Source organism: Vipera ursinii (assembly GCF_947247035.1).
Source record: "Vipera ursinii genome assembly, chromosome: 3".
Lineage (NCBI taxonomy): Eukaryota > Metazoa > Chordata > Lepidosauria > Squamata > Viperidae > Vipera > Vipera ursinii.
Window position 1 is genome coordinate 111,839,342 of NC_139516.1, and position 26,285 is coordinate 111,865,626.

Consider the following 26,285-nt stretch of genomic DNA (forward strand, 5'->3'; position numbering starts at 1 on the left):
GAGACCTTAAAATACATATTTCACTCATTATGAGAACAGCAACTAAGATGCCATCAGTGGAAATGCATGAATTCATTTCCAATCTATGATATTTTTCTTGAGTTCACTTTTTTTTTCTTTTAGAATGAATTTACTCCACTTGATTCCACTTACTCTATCCAGAGGACAGAGGTCAATTCCATTCCCAAATTCAACTGCCAAGAGTTTTTTGTTTTTTTAAATAAACTGATACGGATTTCTGAGCCAAGCACTGAGCTACATTTGGAGAAGAGCAGAGTCAGAAAGAGAGCGACATTCCAATGGGCTCACTAGCCTGTAAGGGGCAGTTTCTATTGAAACTCACAAAGATCAAACTCCTCAACTATCTCTGTTTCCAAACCAGGCTTCAATGTTTCCTGTCAAGGCAAAACAAATAGAAAGCCCTGGAAGCAAATCATCTGACTTTTTCCTTCCAACTCTAAGCTTAGCCTTTACTTCTATCATGCAGCAATTCCACAGGTCACCCATTTCCTTTTGTGACTACCACAACATATTGATGGTAAGATACAGACACCCTGTGTATACCTATCTACAAGTAAGCCAGGCTTCGATTCTTTTGATCAGGCAAGAAAACTGGAAGGGATCACAAACAAAACCAAGGAAGCAGCAGCTCCTGGCTGACTGTAGCTGCCAGGTCTGCCATCGTAAGTACTTCAGTCACTTTGCTGGCATCCTGCCATAAAACACGGGGAGAGCAGAAAATGTAAAGGGGGGTTGACAGGATGACAGGAACTAGAGGTGCTAATCTGGAACAGACCAGCAGATCCAAGAACATGAGTGTGAAAATGGAATATGAAACCCAACCAAAGAGGCACCAAACCTCAATGCTGTTACAAAAACATCAAATCTGAATACTATTGGACATTGTGAACTGGTCAAGAGGGGAGGGCCCGGAAGAAGGCAAAAAAAGCAGGCTTTATGCAGCAATATTCAGATCCAGCTTTGCTTATGTTGTAACCACTTGGCTTTAGTAAAAGTATACCTTTCGCTACAAATGGAGTTGAAGGTCTTTCTTTCCTAAATGCCCAAGCTGAGACAAGCCTGACAGTAGCACCAGTCAAGCACTTGTACTATATTAGTACAAGTGGTGGTTAGATGATCTTGGTGGGGGCTCCCCAATTGTTATGCCCCTGTCATGGACCGATCATCATCTCCTGCGGCTGGTCTTCCGTTTTGCCACTCCCCGCCGTGGGTGCGTGGAACCAATTAGATGGTACCGCCCCAGACGCTTAATGGATCCCGAGAGGTTCCAGGCAGCACTGGGGTCCCCACCTGCCTCCTTCGCTCACAGCTCGGCAGATGCCTTAGTGGAAGCCTGGGAAAGGGCAGCCACTGAGGCTCTTGACCGAGTTGTACCCTTGCGGCCCCTGACCCGGTGCAGATCCCGTCGAGCTCCATGGTTTTCCGCGGAGCTCCGGGAGATGAAGCGTCAGAGACGGGGCCTAGAGAGCGGTTGGAGATCCAGCCGATCCGAATTCGACCGATTGCGACTAAGAGCCTATATTAGGTCTTATCTCGCTGCGATAAGGGTGGCGAGATCTAATCACTTTGCTACCCTTATCGCGTCTGCAGATAATCGCCCAGCCGCCCTGTTTAGGGTGACTCGCTCCCTCCTTAATCAAGAGGTGAGGGAGGAACCCTTGCAGGGTCGTGCCGAGGAGTTTAACCAACATCTGTCGGACAAAATCGCTCGGATTCGGACCGGTCTGGACTCTGACTGGGCAGAGTCTGACGATCAGGACACGGGCGGTCTTGTCGATATTACCTGGGAGGAGTTTGACTCTGTGACTCCGGAGGAAGTGGACAGGATTATGGGGAGGCTGAGCTCCACCACATGTTTATTGGACCCGTGCCCTTCCTGGCTGGTCTATGCAGCCCGGGAGAGGACACGAAGCTGGTTCCAGGCAGTCATATCGGCTTCCTTGAGTGAGGGTAGCTTCCCCGCCGTCTTGAAAGAGGCGGTGGTGAGGCCTCTCCTCAAGAAGCCTGCCTTGGACCCAGCTGTATTGAACAACTTTCGTCCGGTCTCCAACCTTCGCTTTCTTGCGAAGGTTGTTGAGAGTGTGGTGGCGCATCAGCTCCCTCTGGTCCTGGATGAAGCGGATTATCTAGACCCATACCAATTGGGTTTCAGGCCCGGGTACAGCACAGAGACGGCATTGGTCACGCTGGAGGGCTCGGGATAGGGGACATTCCTCTGTTCTAGTCCTATTAGACCTCTCAGCGGCTTTCGATACCATCGACCATGGTATCTTGCTGCGGTGTCTCAGGGGATTGGGAGTGTGAGGCACGGTTTTACAGTGGTTCTCCTCCTATCTCCAGGGACGTTCGCAGTCGGTGTTGACAGGAGGGCAGAGGTCGACCGCGAGGTCTCTCGTTTGTGGAGTTCCTCAGGGGTCGGTCCTCTCGCCTCTCCTGTTCAACATCTATATGAAACCACTGGGTGAGATCATTCGTGGTTTTGGAGTTGGGTATCATCAGTACGCTGATGATACCCAGCTTTTTCTTTCGACCCCAAACCACCCCAGTGATGCCCTCAACGTGATGTCCCGTTGACTGGAGGCGGTTCGGGTCTGGATGGGGAGGAACAGACTTCAACTCAACCCAGACAAGACTGAGTGGCTTTGCATACCTTCATCCCGGGTCAATTCGGATATTCCACCTCTTTCTATGGGGGGGTGAACTATTACCCCCTGTAGATAGGGTTCGCAACTTGGGAGTCCTGCTAGATTCACGGCTCACCTTGGAAGATCACATAGTGGCTGTGACTAGGGGGGCTTTCGCCCAGGTTCGCCTGGTGCGCCAGTTGCGGCCCTATCTAGGCTGGGATGATTTATGCACGGTCACTCATGCGCTCGTGACCTCTCGTCTAGACTACTGCAACGCTCTCTACATGGGGCTGCCCTTGAGGACCACTCGGAGGCTCCAACTGGTACAGAATGCAGCCGCAAGAGTTGTTTTGGGAGTCTCCCGATACTCCCATGTTACACCTCTGCTCCGTGAGCTGCATTGGTTACCAGTAGTCTTCCGGGTGAGATTCAAGGTACTAGTAAAGCCCTACATGGCAGGGGTCCGGAGTACCTTAGGGAACACCTGCTGCCGGCATCAACTTCCCTTCGCCCTGTGCGTTCCCACAGAGAGGGCCTCCTCAGGGTGCCACTGATCAGAGAATGTCGATTGGTGGCCCCCAGGGGGAGATCCTTCTCTGTGGGCGCTCCGGAGCTATGGAATCAGCTACCGGTTGAGCTCCGGATGGCGCCCGATCTTCGCTCCTTTCGTCGCGATCTCAAAACATACTTGTTTGAACAAGCCGGCCTGGCCTGATGGGGGATTGGTGGGGTTTTTTTACTGTCATTTTATTGGGGTTTTAATATGTATTGATTGTTTTTTAGTGGGCATGTATTTCATTATTTTTTAATTTTTGTAATTCTGTATTTTTATTCTTGCCCTGTTCACCGCCCTGAGTCCTTCGGGAGAAGGGCGGTATAGAAATATTATTAAATTAAATTAAATTAAATTATTAGTAATCTCAGGAACACTGGTTTACTAATCTCAATATAGTAGTAGCACTACAAAATAGAACAGCATGCTGTAGTGGTATCTAAGGTGGAAAAAAACAACACTTTGCACTTCCCACTGACCTGAACCGTCGGAAATTCCAAGAATAATCACTTGAGAAATTATTTTTGTGTTCAGTGAAGTATACGCAATATTGATTTATTTACTTGGTAACAGACTGAATAGAGAAGGGTTAGCATCCAGCCCTCTTAGCGATTGCTTTTAAAGCTGACAAAATGCTGTTTGTCAAAATTGTTATTTGCCAGCTCTACAAAACAATCACTTATTTCCCACTGTCTTCATTTAAACTGCCAGTTTCTTTCAGCCCCTTATTGAGCAGAGTATATCACTACTTAGCAGCCAACAGACATCACTAAGTAATTTTATTTATTGAACAACACAAAGAAGTTAGTTTACAATGTCTCGTGATTTTGTACTTAAAGTAAAGGTTGATTCAGGAATTAGTCTATACAGCTCATTCTGACACACTAATCCTTAGCAAAATCCTCTAAAGAAAATTATCAGGTGCCTGAAAAATCTGTGTGTCCTTACCTAACCCTGAAACATTGTGTGTGTGTCCATGTGTGTGCAGAGGAATTAAGCATCTGCTCACATAGCCAACTAAGCATACAGTTTACTGAGAGGTACCAAGAAAAGATCAAGCAATAAGGCTAAGAAAGGAAGTGGTAACAAGATTTTTAAAACTCACTCTAAATACTATTTTGTAACAGAGCCATTAGCATTTTTTCTGATCCTAAAAAACAGACATTATTTAGGATTAGCAATGGAGCCAAAACAAAAATCAAATAGTTTTAAAAATCCATCCAACATTGAAAGAGTAATAATGGAAGCCACAAGATGATATATGAGGCTGTTTGATATGCAGGCCTCAAGGTCAATCTTGAAAACATAACAACCCATACAGCAAACGGCTGGTTAGTTCCCAAATGGATGTAACAGTGGCCAGAATTGAGTGCCAAGAAAGAGGGCAATAAATTAGCCCCTAAACTAACATGATCTATCAGAGCAGGAGATTCAATTATTCCAAGCAACAAAGCAGGAAAAAGAAAGAAATGCAGTCAATAGGAAATTGGATTATAATACAATTGATCACTCTGATAGTATCTAATTCTGTCACCGGTTCTCAGTGTGCGGTTAAAACATTAATGGAAAAAAACCCCACATACTTATGTCTAATTCATCATGAGAAGAACAAAATTATCAGGCTAATACTCTGTCACATGTGGGATATGAGGCAGTTTTCATGCTGAGAAAATGTGATCTGTGGCAAGATTTCCTCCCTTAATGGTAGAGCTAGTCAATACACACACACACACACACACACAAAACATGTAGAATGGAAATATATATGTTTTGGCAAACAAATAAACAAATGCTTTTGCATGTGTTCCAATACAGAGTTGAATTATATAGATTTTTTAAGTGTTTCTACATGCCACAATCTCAACTTAATCTCAAGTCAAAAGAAGAGTTGGAATCAGAAGGAGGTATCTGTCAATGGCTTACATATTTACAAATGAAAGGAATGTAAACAAAAAGGTTATGGGTTTGAATCTGTAAAATGTGAATTTGAAATTTTACTGTGTGCTAAAGAACATATTATTGCCATATTATTTATAAATATGTAAACATTGTATGATTGAATGGGGGGAAAACTTTGAGTATAATATGATGTTTGAGCAATGGAAAAATATGTGGACAAATTCATCTAAAATTTACACTGAACTATTATTTATAAGTAATTTTTTACAAAATTATTTATTGTTGATATCTAACCCCAGATATATTGCAAATGTAATTGGAAAGAAGAAACTTTTTATCATTTTGGATGGACTTGTAATAAAGCAAAGAAATATTGGGGGCAGATTTATATTTTAATTGAGATTTTTTTTAAATGAATGTAACACTGAAATGAGGTTTTCCTTTTAGGACTTAAGACTCAAAAGTTAAGACTTCCCTATGGACAAGGGACTTGGAAAAAATGGATCTTTGTTCTTGTATATATTGACATCAGTGATAATTCCCTATGTGCAAAAATGGAAAGATGCATCAATCCCCTTGATGGAAGAATGAATGGACAAAGTGATGAAGTTAGCAGAGATGGCAAAATTAACTGTTTTAATCAGAGAAAAGAACATATTTGTTTCTACCTGGAAACCGCTTCTAGATTTCATGCTTAAGGCTGAAAAAAAACTTGACTTTAGGACTTGCTGATTAGATTAGTTTGTTGTTGTACAAATGACTAGCATTTAATAAGAATGTAACAGTAAAAAGTTGAGGATGTAATTTTACCTCGTATTCTATTTCTCTGAAAAATGTTGGAGGCCAGTGCTTTTGCTTTGCTTTTCTCCTTTACCCTACACTTATCCTTTCCCTTTCCCATTTCCTTATCTTCATTTTCATTTGTATTTCATATTATGATAATCTTAATTTTTTAAAAAGATTGGAGTGATACCAAAGAAAGGCATACAAGCTCAATTTAAGGTCATTCCAAAGAGATGTGATACTTCGCTAAACTGACAAATTATTTTTGGATTATTTTCATATTTAAATATTGCTGGCCAGTAAACAGAACACTTGATAGCAAATAATTAGATGAAAAAAGTTTAGTTCCAATAGAGTTGTACAAAAAATCATGTTATTACAGCCATCTGTTTAAATCCAAAGACTGATGCCATCACAGAAATAGGAACACAGAGCAGATGGAAAACAGACATAGGCAGCTAGCTCAAACTTTTGGTATACAAGTATAAAGAAGATGAAAGCAGAAGCTGTTTTAAACTAGTGTTTGCTTTTGTCTTACCTATATTACACTAAAGTTTGTTAATCTAAATTCTACAATCAAACTCTTGGGTCTTCACAGTTAGGCCACTTTAAAAGAAAATCTTAATTACTAATCCTAGCATTCCCATTAAGAGAGGCAAAACAGACTTCCCGGTTTTGCGCAGTAACGCAGCAGCTGAGCGATTGCGGGGCTCCACACCCTAGGGCCTATTTTTTTCTGTTTGAGGATCCTAAATGGGCCTAAAGTCACTACAAAGAGGTGACAAAAAAGGAGGGGAGCCCCACTGACTGTGGAGAGGTGGCAGTAGATCCGGTTGTTCAGGGAAAGCCCTCCAGAAACCAGCAGAATAAAGGCTAGCTTCACTCCAGAGTCTAGCCCAAGCTAAAAGCACAAATTCAAGCTTGATTGTAAACAACATGTTTGGAACTGAATGATAATATCAATTCTCTCTCTTCTACTTGATAATTGATTTCCTGAAAAAAGAAAACCCAAGAAGCAAAAATCCTCCGAAAGTGAGAAGGAGGGGGACTCCTGCCCCACCCTCCCACAGAAGGAAGCAGCAAATTAAACTTTTATGGGGGACAGAAATATATTTGAAATGAAATGAATATAAGACTTAAATCTGGATAAGTTTGAAATTGGTGGAATCTGTTAAGATTTTCTTTTCAAAAGATCATTGATGAAAACAGAAGAAAGCAATTGCTTGTTTTGAAAACTGAAAAACAAACTGGTGCTGACATCTAGTGGTGGCTGAAAATATACAACTGTAATTGCTCTAATACAGGAATTGGCAGAAAGCCCAGAAAAAGATTACTTGTTTTTGTGACCTTCACTATCTTAACTAAACAGAGAACAGCTGCAACAAAAAAAAGACAAAACATTTTGGGCCACCTACAAGGCGAGAACTATAAATCTTAGGGAAAAATTGACCTTGCTGGATTATAAATACTTATTGAACTGTGACTCTAAAGTTGTTTGCAGAGAAAGTAAAACTTTGATTTTTGGCTATCATGGAACATTAGAGATCTGCAGAAAGAACATACAAGAAAAAACAAATACTTTCCAGGAAGAAATGTATGCTATGTTGCAACTAATTCAAACGACAATGATTTCAAACCATGAGAAAATTAAAAAAAACTTTTAAAACATAAATGAATACATCTTCAATTTAACCTTACAACAAAAAACCTCTCAGAAAATAAAAATAGAGAACGATCAGATAAAATAGACAACTGAACATAAATCAGAGGAAAGAGATGTTTAAGATTGAACCCAACAATGGAAGGAATTATGAGTTAACCCAGGCAGAGAAAAACTTGCAGGAAATATCGGACAAGGAAAAGATAACCTACATTTCAAGATTGCAAAATAAGTCTGAGGATAAGAAAAAAGATTTGACAAAATGAATTATAGAGCTATCAGAAGAACTACGAGAACTTGAGAGACAAAAAGTGATAAGAGAAATTAAGAGAGAAAGAAAGGAAAAGATTTTCAATTTAGGGGCCAAACCCTCCCACAAAAACATCTTACTGGATTTGTCTCATGCACCTACAACAACATCTACAAGACTATGGGAAGACTTTCTGGTCCAGCAGAGCATACAGATTAGGAAAGATGTTTGGGGGCGGGAAGGCTAAAGTTAGAATCAAGAAATTAGATGATGGGATTTATCTGATGGAATATCTAACGATTAAACACTTGTTTGAATATGTTTTAAAAAATAGAAAAATTCTGGATATAAATATATTTTAGTTTAAAAAGGATGGGTCCCTCAAGTAACATAGTATTTTTTTTATAATATGAGAAATATAAAAATGTTGGGATAGTTTATATGAGGGAAATGTTTTAGATATTTAAGTGTAATTAATCTTGAGAAAATCTCAATTCATAAAAATGTTTTGAATAGATTTAAAAGATTAGATGACTGGATTTATTAGACAGAATATTTAAAGATTAAACATTTGTTTGAATATGGGTAAAAAGAATAGAAATTTTTTTGATATAAATGTATCTTAGCTTAAGAGGGACATGTTTCTCAAGTAGTATACTACTTCCTTCTTTATTCTCTTTGCTTTTTTGTTGCTTTTTTTAAGTTATGAGAAATGTAAAATTATTGGGATGGCTTATATGAGGAAAAAGGCTTAAATACTTAAGTGTAATTAACTTAGAAAATCTTAACTGGTAAGAATGTTTTGAATATTGTGGGGAAAACAAATCTACATAAGAACTTTGAAAACAGGACGTATAAGGAGATAATTAAGATGATCAATTAGTAAAGAAGCTTTATATTGATGTGGTTGTTAAATACTAGAAAAATGTTTATATTCAATTGTTATCTATCAAAATACTAAGAAATGTACTAATTCAAGGTTGATAAAAGAAAATATTATTGGAAGAAGAGAAAATCAAAGAAAGCTACTATGTGGATTATGGAATTATAGAAATTAATTGTTATTGATTGTTTTTAAATATAAACCCAGACAACACGCTGTTTACCAAATATTAAGGTGACTATGTTAAAAAATCAATAAAATGTATTATTAAAAAAAAGAGAGAGAGAGAGAGGCAAAACAGCAACAGTAACATTTCCTGGAGTTAACAGAATTTGCACCATCTGATCCTCAATATGTCTTCTATACACTCTGGGCGGGGAAAAAACCAAGAGTTAAATTTAAGATTTTACAAGATGCCAGGGAAAGAGGGGGACTCAAGGCGCCCAATTTGAAATTGTACTATGATGCGGTTGCCTTGACCTGGGTTAGTGATTGGCTTAATTTAACTAACAAGAGAATACTTCATCTTGAGGGATGGGATTTGGTATATGGATGGCATGCATATTTGCTTTACGATAAGAAGGTGGACAGGGCTTTTAAATCCCATATTCTTAGAAGTGCTTTATTGCATGTCTGGAAAAAGTATTATTATAAGTTAAATTATAAAATACCGATTTGGGGAATTCCTGGACACGCAATAGAGGGCGTATCTATGGGAGTGAGTATGGATATGGTTTCGTATAAGGAACTACTTAGATTGCAAGGGAATGATTGGCAACTTAAACCATTAGAGGAGTTAAGACAAGAAAACATAAGTTACTCTTGGTTTCAATATACCCAATTGAAAGCTAGGTGGAAGTCAGATCAAAAGGTTGGCATCACAATTACAGATCAAAATTTAGTAAAGCAAATTAGAGATTTAAATTGTGCACATATAAAGAGGATATATAATGCTTTAATTGAATTGGATTCGGAAACGGAACTGGTTAAAGACTGCATGATAAAGTGGGCACAAAATATTCAGGAACCAATTTCGTTGGACACCTGGGAGATAATTTGGGTCAGAAATGTTAAATTTGATCAGGCTCAAAATTTAAGAGAAAATTTTTATAAAATGTTTTATAGATGGCATCTGGATCCCAAGAAGTTGTCCAACATGTATCCTAATTTGCAGTCTAAATGTTGGAGGTGTGGTAGTTTAGAAGCTACTTATTTCCATATGTGGTGGACTTGTAGAAATATAAAAGCTTTTTGGATTAAAATTTGGTGGAACATTCAAAAGATTTTTAAGAGAAAGATAAAGTTTTCCCCGCAATTGTTTTTATTGGGTATTGTTGTAGATTGTGATGTTAAAGAAACTAACTTGATGTTGAACATGATAACAGCAGCACGGTTACTGGTGGGACAATATTGGAAGAAGGATAGTTTGCCCACTATAGAAGAATGGGTGTTTAAAGTTTCGAATCTTGCAGAAATGTCTAAGATTTCTGCTTATTTGAATGATCATTCACAGGAAAGATATATTTCAGTTTGGAGGAGATGGATAAATTATATTCAGAACAAATATGGGACTAAAAAGTTCCATTTAGCTTATGAGTAGATTTTAGTGGGATATTGTTATTGGTACGTTGTTTGTAGTTATGTTAAAGGGGAGTTAAAGCACATTATGAATTTGGTTAATTGTATATTATGCATAATTTTTATTTAGAATATGATTATTGTAACTATAATCCTGTATTTAGCTCTGGGAAGTGGGGGGGGAAGTGGGTGGGTTTGGGGTGGGAGGGATTTGGGGATATATTGTAAAATTTTGTTTTTGTAAAACTCTTTAATAAAAAAAATATGTCTTCTATACACTCCATTGGTGATGGGCATAATGTAGTATAATTGTTAATCCATACCATGTTGTGGGAACACTGCTATTGTTTGCCGTTAGTCTTGGGTTTAAGGTAATGTGAGTATGTAGTCATTTAATCACACTCACCAGATGAGAACATGCACCTGGACTCCTACAGGAATTCTAAAAAAGGAAGACTTCCACTGAGACTGTAGAGTTCTTACTCTTATACAATATAAAATCAAAGCTTTGGAGATGCAAGGACAAAGTTTGCCAAATTAAAAGTTTGCCTTAAAGGTTGGGGGAAAAATAGATTAACATTCTTTAATATTTTAAATTCTGGCCAATTATGATTTGCTCATTTCCTGAAAATTTATGAATGCCCATTGGACTAATATTTCTGGATAAGATATCAAAGACCTTAATATGTTATTTTAAAAAAAATGTTGGTAAGTTGTTTAAAGAAAATGTTGCATTGTAAAACAACTGCATTCTTCAAGGACTAACTTTCTTACTGTTTTTCCTTTTTTGGCTATAAGGCATGATATAGCCAAAAATTAATTGATTTTACAATGGTTCCATAGTCATCACTTTTAGTTTGCCCACATCTTTTCTGCCTGATTGTACACATTTATGTTGAGGGAGGTGTCTTTGCACATGTTGCATCTAGGATTATCCTTCAGTGCAGTAAATTAAGTCCCTCTTGCTATAACAGCTGAATCCTCCTCTGATCTGTAACATTTATGGTATTGGCAGGATTCAGAAACCTTCAGCAATGTCATGCCAAATGAGCAGGTTTATTTTGTAAAAACAAGCAAACGTGAATATGATTTTTATAATTTGGAATGTAGCTATTTGAGGGGAAAATGGGCTTATTTGGCACATTCTCTGGAATTATTTTGGTGCAAAAACATAAAACAGTCTGCATGCATTTCCAGTTAATGTTAGACATCTTACTGCCAAACTACATTTTGACCATCTTAGTTATATCCTAAATCACCCACACTGGCCTTTCTGAAGTTTTCCAGCCTCCACTCGGGTGTTTATTTCTACTTGCCTTCCCCACATAGACCTCTTTTTATTTTTTTATTTTTTTAAATTAACTTATTCAGTTGCCCTATTTTGATAATAGGTTGCCTACTGGGAGAACTGAGGATGCGAAGGCAATCAGGCATCTTTCCTGCTTTCATCAAGAAAGAAGAGAGAGAGAGAGAGAGAGAGATAGAGAGAGAGAGAGAGAGAGAGAGAGAGAGAGGGTGAATGTGAAGAGAAGGTTTCAAGGGAAAAGGCCAGATGACAAATTGTCAGGCAGACAGGGATCCTTAAATAGCACCTTTCATTTCATGAAGTAAGCCCTGTCACTATTTATCTTGCCTTTAGCTGTTATTCTGTCTCTTTAGAGTCAGTTTCTGTAGAGATTAATGCACTGGGCTAGAAACCAGAAGACCGAGTTTAGTTCCACCTTAGACCCAAAGCCAGCTTGGTGACTTTGGGCCAGTCACTTTCTCACAGCCTAAGAAAGGAGGCAAGGTTCCCCAAAATCTTGCCAAAAATCTTGCAGAGACTTTCCAGGCAGTCGCCAGGAGTCAACAATGACTTGAATAAACACCCACCCAAATCTGACTCTTAAAATATGAACATGCATATTTCTGAGTTCTCAGATGACAGTTTGTGAACTGGACTTGGCAAATATTTAAAAGTCAACAAAAAGAATTAAGTTCTCAGAGGAAATGAAGCAAATGTGGTGATAGTAAACAGGATAGTGATGCAGATTCAATCCTTCTTCCTTTTCTCCCCTATTGCAATCATTTTTTAGCAATCCTAGCTAATAGACTTGAGGGAAAGAAAACCACAAACTCACAAATACAATGTAAATATAAATATACAAATGTAATGATAAGTTTATGCTTAAGAGGAGCAATGTAAATTTTATTGCATATTAAATTTAAAACATTATCATTTTAACAACTGCAATTCTGTCACTTGTAAATTAGCCTAATCCTAAACCAGAAATGGCAGCCAATAGCTCAATGGAAGAGTTGTATGCCTCTGCCTATATAGGTAGTCCTCACTTACCAACCATTCATTCAGTAGCTGTTAAAAGTTACAACAATGGTGAAAAAATAATTCTACACCCCCTGACCATTTAGGATCTTCACAGCATCCCTTGGTCAATAATCATAATATTTATTTTCCATACTCATTGCAATTCATAAAAGGGTTTAGGGATTTTGTGAGCAAAAAGATTCTTAAGGCATATTAAAAATCAGTAGTGTTAGATGAATTACATTGTGTAATGTATTATATTAATCAGACTCAAAGGGAGATGCAATTCTATGAATATTCCTTACAGCAGGGGTCTTCAAACTTGGCCCTTTTATGACTTGTGGACTTCAACTCCCAGAATTCTGGGAGTTGAAGTCCACAAGTCATAAAAGGGCCAAGTTTGAAGACCCGCCTTACAGTCAGTACCTGTTTTCCACTGCCTCTTTTTTTTTCTTTCTCTTCACCACCTCACAGAGCAGACTGATTGGAGAGAAAGGGATTGCAAGAAAGTAAGCTATTTGCTCTTCTACAAATTGAAAGCAACATGATCGTACCAGCAGCCTACAGTACTTTCTTAAATCTCTTCCTCTTCAATCTCTCTGCTCTGCAAGAGGGGTGGAGAGAGAAAAAAGCAAATGATTTCTGTAGACAATCTCTCCTATGGCTGACACTTCCTTTCCCACCCAGAGTAGTGATATCAGAGAAGGATTTTGATGTGTCCAAGACAGTAAACAGGCACTAGAGGAACCAAAAGGCAGGGGAGTGGATAGGAGGCAAACAAAAGCCAAAGGTATGAAACTGAGTACATTGTCTTGTCTCTTTCCAGCCAGGAACCACAGACATAGCCATGTGATTTCTCACTTAGCAACTGCTTCACTAAGTTTCCCAATTAAGACTGTTAAGCAAGGACTATCTGTATGTAAGTAGCCAGATGGCTCCAAGATTTAGGCACTTTGGGGAAAAATGAATTCTGGCAGGCAGTGGGCTTCCTTTTGGCATATGCAATATATGTGGCATCCACTATAATATTACTCCTAATCACTGTGAAAACTATAATGGCTCACATTGTTCAGAAGCAGTAGTACCGTATTTTTCTGTCTATAAGACGCACCCTTGTATAAGATGGTCCCCAATTTTCTAAACAAAAATTCAGAAATCAACACTTTAAATATTAAACCACATCTTTAGTGGCAGTAAAACACGTGGCCAAGCCATCACACAAGGAAGGCAACTTCCTCCACTCAGATGGCATTCTGTGGGCGTAGTGCCGCCCACCCCCTCGGCTGCCAATCACTGTACTGAGGTGGCTTCCCAGGGCCTCTTGCGACTTCAGCCCGAGCTGCACCGGTGAAAAACAGATCATAGAAAGTGGACTGGCGGCATCCTTGGGGTAGCGCGATCCTTCAACACCAGGCGGCATCTCAGGTCGGCTTTCTCCCCATCCAGGTGGCATCTTGGGCCAGCGATATCCTCCTGCACCAGGCGGCATGGCAGCGGCATGTAAAGAACCCACACAGGCATGCCCTGGGCTGTGGAGGTTACCATTATTTTTTGTGTATAAGACACTGCACTTGTATAAGATGCACCTGATTGTTGAACAGGGTGTTTGCAGGAAAAAATAATGTCTTATACATGGAAAATACAGTAGTTTCAATACTGTTCTCAGGATGCCAAAAATCAATGTCTTGTCCTACCTCAAAGTATTGCCATGAGTATTAAGATAGCTGGGAAAGCTATTGGATTGCAAATCAACTTTTCCTTTACATTTCAATATTTCTAGCTTTATTGGGGAGCTCCTAAAATAGTTCTACAGCCCAATGGGACAATTTGTAAGCAGTGTTTATCTTCCACTGTCTCCCAAGTTCAAACTACCCATTAGATAGCAACTGAAATAAAGCTGATTCTATCTCCAAGCCACTTCAGTGTTTTGTTCCTGAAGCTTCCAATTTATTTTTGGATATGTGTTACTGGTCTTCCTTCATTCAAACCCTGTGAGGTAACACCATGATACTATGGTCACCAGTATTGGGAAGATGACTGAACAAACATTTGCTGGCATGCCACCATTTATAACTCTCAGGACATCTAGAATGCAATAGGGTCTGCTGTTGTGGCACCCGCAAGCTTTTGAAGACTTAAATTTATTTTTTAATCAACTACTATGTTTTAAAACTGCATCTACGATTATTTTTTTGCAAAACTGAAGACAAATATACACAAATACATATGCATACACTATACACATACATACATACATGTGCACACACACATACACACACATCATCAACAATTGATAGCATGGAGGGGGAAAAATGAACACAAACTAGCTGACAGGTCTCTGGGAATTTTAAATGTGTGAATATATAAGAAATTTGACTTTTATGTCCTATGGACTTCAACTTCCATGGGGGCTCAAGAATTCTGAGAGTTGAGGTCCACAGGGGCCACAGTTCCCCCATCCCCACTCAATCTGGACCAAAGATCTGTCCTGTAATTGCTAAGTGCAGGAAGAATGAAATCTTTTTGTCATTTGGCTAAATCTTCATAATTTCTGCTTGTCCAAAAAAAAAGTTACAGGCTCACAAACACATTGTCAGCCATAAAAAAGGGAATGAACCTACAGCAATCCTATAACCATATTTCATATTTAGTGTCTAATTATTTTTTCATGTTTTTGAATTTAATCAATGTTGTGATTATTCCAAAGCACCCAATCTGTGTACATCTTGCTGTAAATACAATTGGGACATTAAAAATAAATTTATCAATCAGAAGAAATTTAGCACTAGTAGAAAGTTGCTCATAGAATATTAAGCATACAGCCGAATCTGACTGGAGCTGGTGGAAGAGCCAAGGGCATGCCCTAATCTAACAAACTAGAGATGAAGGTGTAGCCATTCTTCTGCAGAAAGGGCATCTCAAACATATGACCTCCAGTTGACTTTCCACTGACAATGGAGATCTATGACAGCATTTGCATTCCTTCAGCCATTTTTACATCTGCAGTAAAAATGAATAATGCAGTGATTGAATTCTAAATAGGAATCTGAAGCCCTGAATAGAGGAGGAGGAGGAGGAGGAGGAGGAGGAGGAGGAGGAGGAGGAGGAGGAAGGGCAGACATTGTCTTTCTTGCAATGTGAAGCACATAGCTTCCTCCATCTTCGCTCTTCAAATGTCAGTGTTTGTTTCAGAAAGTAACACCAATTTCCTCCTCCTCCTATAAGTGATCAATCTTTTTCATTATTATTTTCACAGAGCAGGTTCCCCTTATCTGATTAAACTTTTGTTTAGAAATAGTTTCCTATACATGATCCAACTGAAAGCAACAAATATTTGTGGTTTCCACAGAGACAGCACAACTTTCCATTTTCGTTATATTCAGTGACTTTTCAACATTAAATTCATTTCATAGCATTCCTGTACCACATTGTACATGAACATTCATATGTACTTTTATGTGCATCATTCCTGATGAATTTATTTTTGTGTATATATTACTCATATACACTTTGTGAACACTTTGAATATATTGCATTCAATATATGTAATGGCTGTCTACACTTAGTTACACCCTACCTTGACTACTGCAACTTATTTTAAGCAGATGCATCTCTGAACAGGGCCCATAAATTACAACTGGTGGAAAATGTAGGGGCCAGGCTATTGGCCAGGGCAAGATACGGGGGGGGGGCGGGGTGTGTGTGTCACATGTACTGTATGTCTATCCAAATAAATATCTTTGTGTCAACCTTTCAAACATTGGCTCAAACCCTCCCCCTACGAATCTGCAGGATTACTTGGATCAGCAACAGGGGAACCTTTGAAGGTCTCCCTACTGCACCCCTACAAGGGAAAGGCTGGGCTCCCATTTTCACAAAATTTAGAAAAAGATCAAAAATAATTTTTATCACCAAACTTAATTGTTAATTCTGTTTCTGTTATTTTAACTCTACTGGTTTTAATGTTTTATTTAATTATATATATTTTTACTTTATGTATCAGTTATATACTATGTAAATAGTACAAATATCTTACATAGAATATATAATATGTAGCTGAATGTTTACATAAACTGTGGTCCTACGTGGGTGACAGGATCATGCTGCAGCACCCTCTGCCTTCATCACCACTTCTTTAGATTACTGCAGTGCACTCTAGATGAGGCTGCCTTTACGGTTTGCTCAGCTGATTTCTTCCAATCTCCTCTTGTCATATTTACACTGCTCCACGGCAGCAAAGAGCAAAACTGAACATCCATCATACTTTTGAAAAATGTATTACAAAGAATGAAAGCACTGATGCTAAGGAAGAAGCGAGAACAGAAGAAATATAAACAGGAGACATATTACTACTCACTTCCTGGGCTTTTCATCTTTTGTTTTTGCTACGTGGTATCCAGGCTTACACTGGTAGCTGCAGACAGATCCCACATCGTGATTCCCTTCCTTGCATCGAGGCACCAACAGCTCAGCATTGGCAATTGGGCCTGGAGAGTCGCACTCCAGTTTGCAGTAAGCTTCTGGAAGTGACCAGAATCCATCTTCCAGGCAAGTGATCCACTGATTAATTCCTGATTTCAAGCAAGAGAAAGAAGAAGAAGAAGAAGAAGAAGAAGGAGGAGGAGGAGGAGGAGGAGGAGGAGGAGGAGGAGGAGGAGGAGGAGGAGAAAGAAGAAGAAGAAGAAGAAGAAGAAGAAGAAGAAGAAGAAGAAGAAGAAGAAGAAGAAGAAGAAGAAGAAGAAGAAGAAGAAGAAGAAGAAGAAACATTCAAATTATGGCATAACTAGTTATTTTGAACCTTAGGCTGAATTTTACTCTGATCCAATTTTATTTATCTTCACCGTTCATTTAGTTGCACAGACTTTTATGCCACTTCAGTCTGACTGGTATAGGGTCATGAAATGGTAGGGTCTCCGGCTTGAGCAGGGGGTTGGACTAGAAGACCTCCAAGATCCCCCCTTTCAGCTCTACTCTGATTGATTGGTTGACAGTCTCCAAATAATATGCACACTACACAATAGCAACAAATAATTATAATAGAAAATGCTATGCTATCTGCACTATCTTTCTCTGTTGTACTTTGGCTGCGTGAGATTTATGTATTTATTAAATTCATTGGCCATGCCTCTTACCACAGGGTGATTCTGGGCGGCTTGCAATATTAAAACGATAAAAGTTCTTCTGGACACCGGAAGAATGATTGGGCAGCTGGTTGAGGACCTTACATCTGTCCTGAATGTGAACATGTAGCTGAAGAGACCAGTAATAGGGGTGCATTTTTAGCAGCCCCATTAATCAGTTATTTGCTGATTTAGCTGACCAGCAGAGTTTGGTTTTTGAACTGAGGAGCCAAGTATATAAATGCACATAAATAACAAAACTCACATGTTTAGCACATTCTTCTGTTCTTATGCAGGCAAAAGATTAGCAAAGACACAAGTGTAAATTTTCTGGAACTTTGTTCCACCAACCAATTTTCTATCCCAAGAAAATCCATCCTACCTTGGAGTTTTGCTGGCTTGATACAGGAAAGGAAGCATCGCTTCATAAACATAGTTCCTTTGGGGCAGGAGAACTCTGCATAAAGGACGTGAGATTGGTCCGGAAATTGGCAGTCAATGGGGTTACATGTCACTGATCTGTCCCAGTCACCAGAGATACAAGTCAGCAAGATGTCTTTCTGGGAAAGAAAAGTGGAAGGGTCAAGAAAAATTTAAAAATTAGTCATTTCTAATTTCAATAGAGCTATTGAAACTAGTGTTAACTTTACCAGTTGTGATTAGTCATTCCTTTTAACAAGAGATTAGTTTAGAACTGAATCAAGTGCCTAATAGATAATCTGCTAGTTTATTTAAATCTGACCTAAAACATAGGCAAACTGAAATTTATCATCTCTACCTTTGGCCATAACTCCATGAAGAAAGTGATTCTTCTGTTTTCATTTTAACCACACATCCTGAAGCATAAGAAAATGATTCTTAAAAAGGGAGTACCTTTGGCCACTGGTGGTCTTTTGTTCACAGTACCAATAGCAATGCCACTCTAGCTTTTACCATCCTTTTCTCTCACCCTTTATACTATTTATTTACTTCTCCTGTTGTCCATGGCATAAGGCCAGGCTACTTGCAAGACTATCTTTCTACCAGGTTCTGCTCATCTCATCAGTTCTAACAGAAAGGGCGTGCTTTGGGTCCCTTTTATTAAACAATGACATCTTGTTGGACTCTTGAGTTGGGCCTTCTCAGTGGTAGTACCTGCCCTCTGGAAAGCATCTCCCTGGAGATTCGGGTGGCCCCAACCATTTTAGCCTAGGTCTTCAACCTAGACTGCTTCCCCAGTCATTTGGGACAGTTGGTTAGATAAGCTCTACTATTTTTGGTATGTTGGTGTTTTGGGGTGGGGGTGGGTGGGATTGTGGTTTATCTTTGGACATCTGCAGTTATATGTTGTGAGTTTCTGTGCTTTAAAACTTGTAAGCCACCCAAAGTCATTTGTGTGACCATGTGTGGCTATGTAAATCATATCGATGAATCAATATAAAAATATTTTTTTCCAATCTGGCTTAGAAATCCAAGAAAGGAAACAAAAATAGTTCCCTGACTCCAAGCTTATAAACCAAAATGACAGAATTACAATGGATGGGGAGCAAAGGGAAAAAGCTCACATCCTTTGGAGGAAAAGCAGTAACACGGAAGTCCATAGTAATTAGTTCTAAGCAGAAATGCCAAGATTTTTAGTAAATATTCTGTTCTTATGAAATCTACATTCCAGGTCCAAAAAGCAGCTCTCAGCAACCCTATACAAATTATGGGTTTTTAACAAATGTGAGTATGTTCCCATTTTGCATAATTGTGCCATTTGTTTTTCATAATTCATACTAAATTTGTGAATCATGCAAATATAAATGAGCTGTATAAATCCTGAAGCCCTACCTTGCTTACCACTTAAATTATCCACCTGTCTGACCTCACAGGGCCAATCAGAGTTTTCTTTGATATAAACGTAGTACAAAACTTTATTTGTAAAAATGTAGGGGAAATAAGGGTAGGGACATCTCTAAGGGCAATGAAATATGAGATAATCAGAGGCATACCTGTTCATCAGAATTTGCAAATAGATACAATTTATGCCCTACCATGATGCCTGAAGAAAAAGTCCATCAATGTGGATTTCTAGAAGTATTTTTTTAAAAAAAAGTCTTGAGAGCTACATGCTGAATATGAAGCAAATGCTGAATTTGCCTTTGTGTATCTAAAATGGTGCAAGTTTATTTATTTATTTATTTGTTTGTTTGTTTGTTTTTATATACCGCCCTTCTCCCGAGGGACTCGGGGCGGTGTACAGAGTAAGGTAGGTAAGTTGAACCTTGATGCAAATAGGGATAAAATTGTGGTCCAGATCTGTGGCAGTTGAATGGGGAGTAGTAGAGCAGTTCGTTTGATATTGATTTCATGTAATTATGTACTATCAGGTCTGTGTCAACACTTAACAACCATATAAATAGATTTTCTCCATGGCAATCCATCCCTAACTTGACGTTTCAGGTGTTCTAATAGTGCCACTGTAACTGAGTCCATTCACCTTGCTGCTTATCATCCCCCTTCTTCTCTCTCCTTTTACCTTTCCCAACATTAAAGCCTTCTCTAGAGAGTAAGGTCTTTGCATAATACATCTGAAGTAGGACAATTTGAGCCTGGTTATTAATGCCTGCAATGAGGACACTAGTTCTATACTTGTTCTATAAACCATTTGTTGGTTTTCTTGGCTGCTCCTTTCATACAAGTTCTCCAATCCATAGAGATACATGGGTCTTCAGTTGCCAGTCTTTGGCACCAAAGGAGATGTTCCCTCCCCACCTCTTTCCTTTCCCTGCTTTTGGTATGGAAGAAACCCCTACTCTACTTTATTGCCAAAGCAACACAGGATGTAAAGGTGCAACCAGCATTTCTTCAAGGCAGCCTGATTTTCTTTCAGCTCCTTCATTGTACAGCAAGGCTTTAGTGCCACCATCTAAAAGAGCAAGTAGACATGACAGCCTTCAATCTTCCTTCTGTCAACTCTCCTGGTTCATTAGCAAAGCTTCTAATGCTGATTATTTGGCATTTCTGAAGACTTTTCAATGCATTGGGTTGTATGCTAGACTATGATTTACTATTTTTATTGTTTTCTACTGCAGATTGTTGATGTAACTTGATGCTATTGTAAGCCGCCAAGAGTCTTTTGATTGTGCTCGGTAGAAAAGAAAGAAATAAACAATCTAACAGCAGGTTTCATGGCCAAGAATTCTTTTCCACCAATGTTTCTTGCTAGATTGCCAAGCATGTAAACATTAAAAGTAGCAAATCTGACTTTGCTTAAATTTTTAAATATATTTTAAAGCAAGAAAGAGCACTTTAGAGCACTCTTTTCTCAATCCAAGATGCACCTGCCTAAACAGAAATAAAAGAGTAATTTATCCAATGTAATGGTGCATCTTTATTTGGGCAGCTCAACTCCGGAGACCTTCTGCCATTAATTTAAAGAACATGCAATTAGTCAATGTTGTTGTTGTTGTTGTTGTTATTCCCATACCTCGCCTGTATGTTATTTATTTGACCTACTTATTCACTTTGTTTATCACTGCCCCCCCAAATTAAGGCAGATAACTAATTTTTTTCACACATACAGTATATACTGTATATTTTTTATAGATTTCAGAAGGAAATTAGTGCAAACTGGCAGGAGTAATAGTAATACTGGGATAGTAATAATACTTGTAATAATAATACTTGTATGTGGATAAAAAATAAATACAAATAGCATAGGTCCAGTGAAGAGAGAATGTATAATTCCAATTAATCTTTTTTCAGGACTATTTTCAGTTTAAATTAATAAAGCTGTGTTACAAATCATGATTGCACAGTACACATTAAGTTAGCTCATACAGTATATCATAACAGTAAAAACTGGAAAAGAGAATTATTTACCATTTTCATAAATTAGCTGCAATTTATTTTACTGCTGTAGCTATTATTTAAGAAAATATATCTAGCTTTGTTGTTGTATTCTTTTCATGCTTTAAGAATATAATGAATTATACACTTAATATCCCAATGGAAATACTTTAGCCGTCTTTTTCGCATTGTGTTTTACTATTACTAAGAACATAGTTTTAGGCAAATAAAGTTTGAAACAAAATGTGCTAGGAATAATATAGTTTTTTTAGAACTTCAGTAGCTCTTTTTAATCTGTTGCCTCTGTTTTATCTTCAGGATTCATTCTATGGAATTAAGGGACTAAGGGAAATTAAGTAAGTTTTTATTGGTTGCATTCAGATAACTGAGATTTCTCTTGGTTCTTATGCCTGTTTTATTCAGACTACCCTGAGAAGAAACAAAGCAGTGATGAATATATATACCTCCCTCCCTCCCTCCCTTCCTTCCTTCACCTTCCTTCCAAGCTACTATAAGGAGGCACATTCTGTTTCTCCACCAGCCCCCAGCAAAAAGAACCCCACACCTGGATGTTTTCATACTTTTTCCTGCTACTTGTATAATGTTGTTTAATCCTTCAAAATCACTAAAACCAAATTTAGGTGTATTCAAAGGCAGGCTGGGAAAGCTAGAGTCGTCTCGGCATAGAAACTTAATAATAAAGCATTTAAATAAATAAATAAATAAATAAATAAATAAATAAATAAATAAATAAATAAATAAATAAATAAATAAATAAATAAAACAAGCTGAAGAGAGATCTCTAGGGCAGGGGTCCCCAACCCCCGGTCCTTGGACCAGTACTGGGCCGCGGCATGCCAGCAACCAGTCTGCACAAACAACCAAAGTCAAAACCAGGCAGCACACAAAACCACGCACCCTCTGGTCTGCGTAAAAACCTCTCTCCATGGAACTGGTCCCTGGTGCCCAAAATTTATTGAGATTTGAGATTGGGGACCTCTGCTCTAGGGTCAAGAAGGTGGCCATAAGGACTCCAGGGCAGAAGAAGAAAACCATGGCAGAGGATGATGGTCCATGGTCATGAAAAAGAAGCCAGAGTGAGAGAAGCTAATCAATCTACCTACATCCACAAAATTCAATGAGCAAACAAAATTCTTGGAAATATTACAGTAGAGGCTTTTATCTGTTGCTTACTGATATCAAACAATTCTGAAATGAAGCAACTATTTCCAATTACTCCTTTTTTATGGTTTTCCAGAGATTTTTTATAAGTTGATCTCTTAGAAGTGGAAAGTTGTTATTTACTTTTCCAGTAAAGTGGAAAATTATTTTTTAGTTTTACTGTGTGTGGAAATGCACAATTCCTAAATAAATGTCGGGAGTAGTCAGCTTAATCTGCATATTTACAGTTCTTGTGATTTGTTAGTAAAGAGAAATAAGGTAATACAGAAGCAGTGCCAATTGATGTCCAATTAGTATCTAACGACTAATATTACTATTAATTTCCATACACTTTCAAAGTACTTCATTTGTAACTGATACAAACATTGTATAAAATTGATTAGCACTATTATCACTTCCATAGTTAGAAACAGAGGGCAGTGTCATTGAGACCCAATAGCTTGCCAGAAATACCTGAAAATGAAGTTTACAATTTACAACTCTGTTTGCCAATATATTATACTCTATCAATTCAACTTTCAAAGGAAAACTAGCTTACTCAATACTACTTCAGAGATCAGTTTGACCTAATCCATGACTAACTATGCACAATGTGCCAAAGAAATTAAATTTTGAGACAAATGAAATCTTTTTTTTCACTGAAAATAAATTTTGCAGCTACTTATTATTTGCAGAGAAATTTTCTGTCACCATCCCCAGTATTTTAAACTTTTGCCAATAGTTAAAATATTTTTTAGCATATAACAATGCTGGAGTTGAGAGAAAAATACAGGAATGTAATAAAGGCACAAGTCAAAACCAGGTATCACAACTAAAGGCTATTTTAAAACAAAATTGAAAAGCTACGCTGAATGTTAAAGTTATAGAAGGAAACATTTTGCAAGAAGGTTAGATTTAGGCTGTAAGCATATCTTTACAACCCTCTCCAGGTGTTCACAGAGTATAAACATGAGGCAAAATTTAAGAAAATACATGTATTAATTTCTCCACTCTAACATCTCCATATTGGGAAAACTATGAAGAACATATCTTTAAATATCTTTAAACAAATTGTTCCATCACAATTTCATTTTTGCCTTATACAGCATACATTTATGAATGAAGGAGATGTTTATAAATGTTCTTTTCATCTTTCCCCTTTTCTGTAGTTAAAAACATATTTTATACCTGCAGAATTTTATAAAAACAGAAATATAAATTCATGAAACTTCACAAGATTTTAGCAAACCCATGCAAGAACATTGAAATTTGCCTGGAACATGATATGAAAGCTCGAGTAGAAAGCCTCACTATTATGTAATATTGATCTTAATAAAGATCTGGTCAAGTCACTGTTGAAAGGCTTGAAAATCTTACATACACCACACAGAATGGCCTTCAACAAAAATGAACAATTGACGGAATACAATGATATGATAAACCTTCTGCATATTTGTGGAGATTAATTTTGAAAGCCTATTTCTCAAACATCTACATTTGCTTCAGATTTCTTCCTCCATAACTTCTCTTTTATCATTGACTTATAACTAAAAGACTACTAGGAAAAGTACTGTATTATTTTTGAACATTTCAAATTATGTTGTGAATTCTAGGCAAGAAATCTCAGGGTTGCATCACCGCCACAGGACTAACTAATGTTGCAGGCACTGCTCCCCTCTCCCCAAATATTAAGATATACAATGGGAAAAATGCCTTTTTTATGAACCACACCTACAATGACATTCATAACTCCAATAAACTTACCTGTCCTGAGTGCAGCAGTTGTCCATGTTTAACATGGAGAACAAAACCTTTCTCACAAGAAATAGCACATTGTAGGTGGCCCCGACTACTGGAACTGCAGTTTGCAAGAATAGCATGATGGATCTGTGGAAGCACACAGTTTCCCTGCTCTCTGCAGGTGTGTTGGGTGCAGCTGTTGGGAAGAGAAAGGGGAACCATGTACAAACAAAACACAGATACACACATAGAGAAAGTGAGAAAAAAATATATACAATGCTCCAAAACAACAGCAGCAAATCTTGTAACACTGACACAAATTTTGTTTTCTAAACACTAAGCCTCCCTAAGTCAACGTGAACTATTTTATTATATGAGCTGATTTCTTCTCAGCTATGAAATTATAGCCAGTTTGATCAAGCGGTGAAGGCACCAGGGTAAAAAGTAGAAGACTGAAAGTAGAGTTGAATGCCTGCCTTAGTCACGAAAGCCAGCTGCATGTCCTTGGGCCAATCCCTTTTTCTCAGCCCACCCAACCTCCAGAGTTGTTGTGGGGAAAATAGACGGAGAAGTTGTGTTGGATCGGTTCACCACCACAGGTTATTTGTAAAAAATAATAAAAGCAGGATAGGTATAAATAAATATAAGCACTTAAACAATAGATGGGATCAAACTGCTAAAAAAAACACTGAAGCAAACAGGTGACCTGATTCACCTGTTTATGAAGCAATACGAAAGGCCCTCGGTCACTTCAGGATAATGCTGAATTAGAAGACTCCGGTCTTTCAGTCCAACATTTCTGGCCAAAATAGTTCCAGGCTGAGCATCAGGCATTGATGGGCCACCAAAAATTAGTGGGTTGTCTTTTTAAACAAAATAGAGCCATTACGCTAAAGATGGGAGATGGTCTGCAGAATGAAGGGTGCCTGCACCACAGGCAATCTGTTCGAGGAAATACAATTCAAAAGCCACAGGCATTTTCACACCTCTTTTTCTGAGGTCTAACTTGAGTTTTGAAAATGACACTGGATAAAGTCAAAGGCTTGGCAGATGATTAGACATCAGCAGCAGTTCACATACTTTTGGACAGTTCATGAGTCTTCCATAGGTCAAATGGCTAAGAATCCAGACCTCTTAACTTCTTGACCAAATGTATACTGCTATTTTCTGAATAACCATAAATATTTCCTTTTCTCATCTCCCTTAAACTCTACCTTTTCTCTTAATTACACATGAAACAGAATATTCCCTTTTTGGCTTGGTTTGGGTGGCTGGGTTCATAACGTATCATTCTTCTGCTAATAACTTTCTGTATTATGTGAGCATTTGTCTTACCTCCCCCCTATCCTGCATAAAAGTTCTATTTAAAGATCCCTTCGTGTTCCTAATAAAAAAGATTTAAAGAAATTCCATCTGCATGACTACTAGCATACGAGTGAAAAGTCTTTTGTTTGTATCAGCTATTCAGTTGTCAGAGAAACATTATTTACATATACCGGTAATCATAAAGAGAAAATCAAGGATACCTATCCACGAATCATTGATTCTAGGCAAAAGGCATAACAAATGTCATGACATAAAATACATGATTTTTCATACTTCAGCATTAGTTACAAACTGCTGGAGCTCACTGTGCTTACAAAAAGTTATTGAAACTGAATGCCAAAGAAGAACAGTATTAAAAGAGTAAAGGGGGGGGATTAAAGAATTAGAAAAAATAAAATGAAAGGCAAAAGGTTATTTGTGAAAAAAAGACCTTAAAATATAAACAAGAAAATTATGTGGTGGAGGGGAAATATAAAAAAAAATAATGAAACAAAAGGGAAAAAAACAACAGGTAATGTTGAGCATTTTCCAGTTAACATAATGAGTAGTTTTGGATTAAAACAATG

The 26,285-nt window shown here is 38.0% G+C and overlaps 1 protein-coding gene across 1 annotated transcript in view; it reads right to left on the bottom strand.

Moving 5' to 3' along the window:
• Positions 1-26,285, bottom strand: part of PAPPA2 (pappalysin 2) — a gene marked incomplete at both ends in the record, with an annotated part of 159,355 nt that overhangs the window by 31,339 nt on the left and 101,731 nt on the right. The window contains 3 exons of the mRNA XM_083357379.1: positions 16,917-17,130; positions 18,062-18,239; positions 24,418-24,589. Of these exons, the coding sequence (XP_083213505.1) occupies positions 16,917-17,130; positions 18,062-18,239; positions 24,418-24,589 (564 nt within the window). The remainder of the gene's footprint in view (positions 1-16,916; positions 17,131-18,061; positions 18,240-24,417; positions 24,590-26,285) is intronic.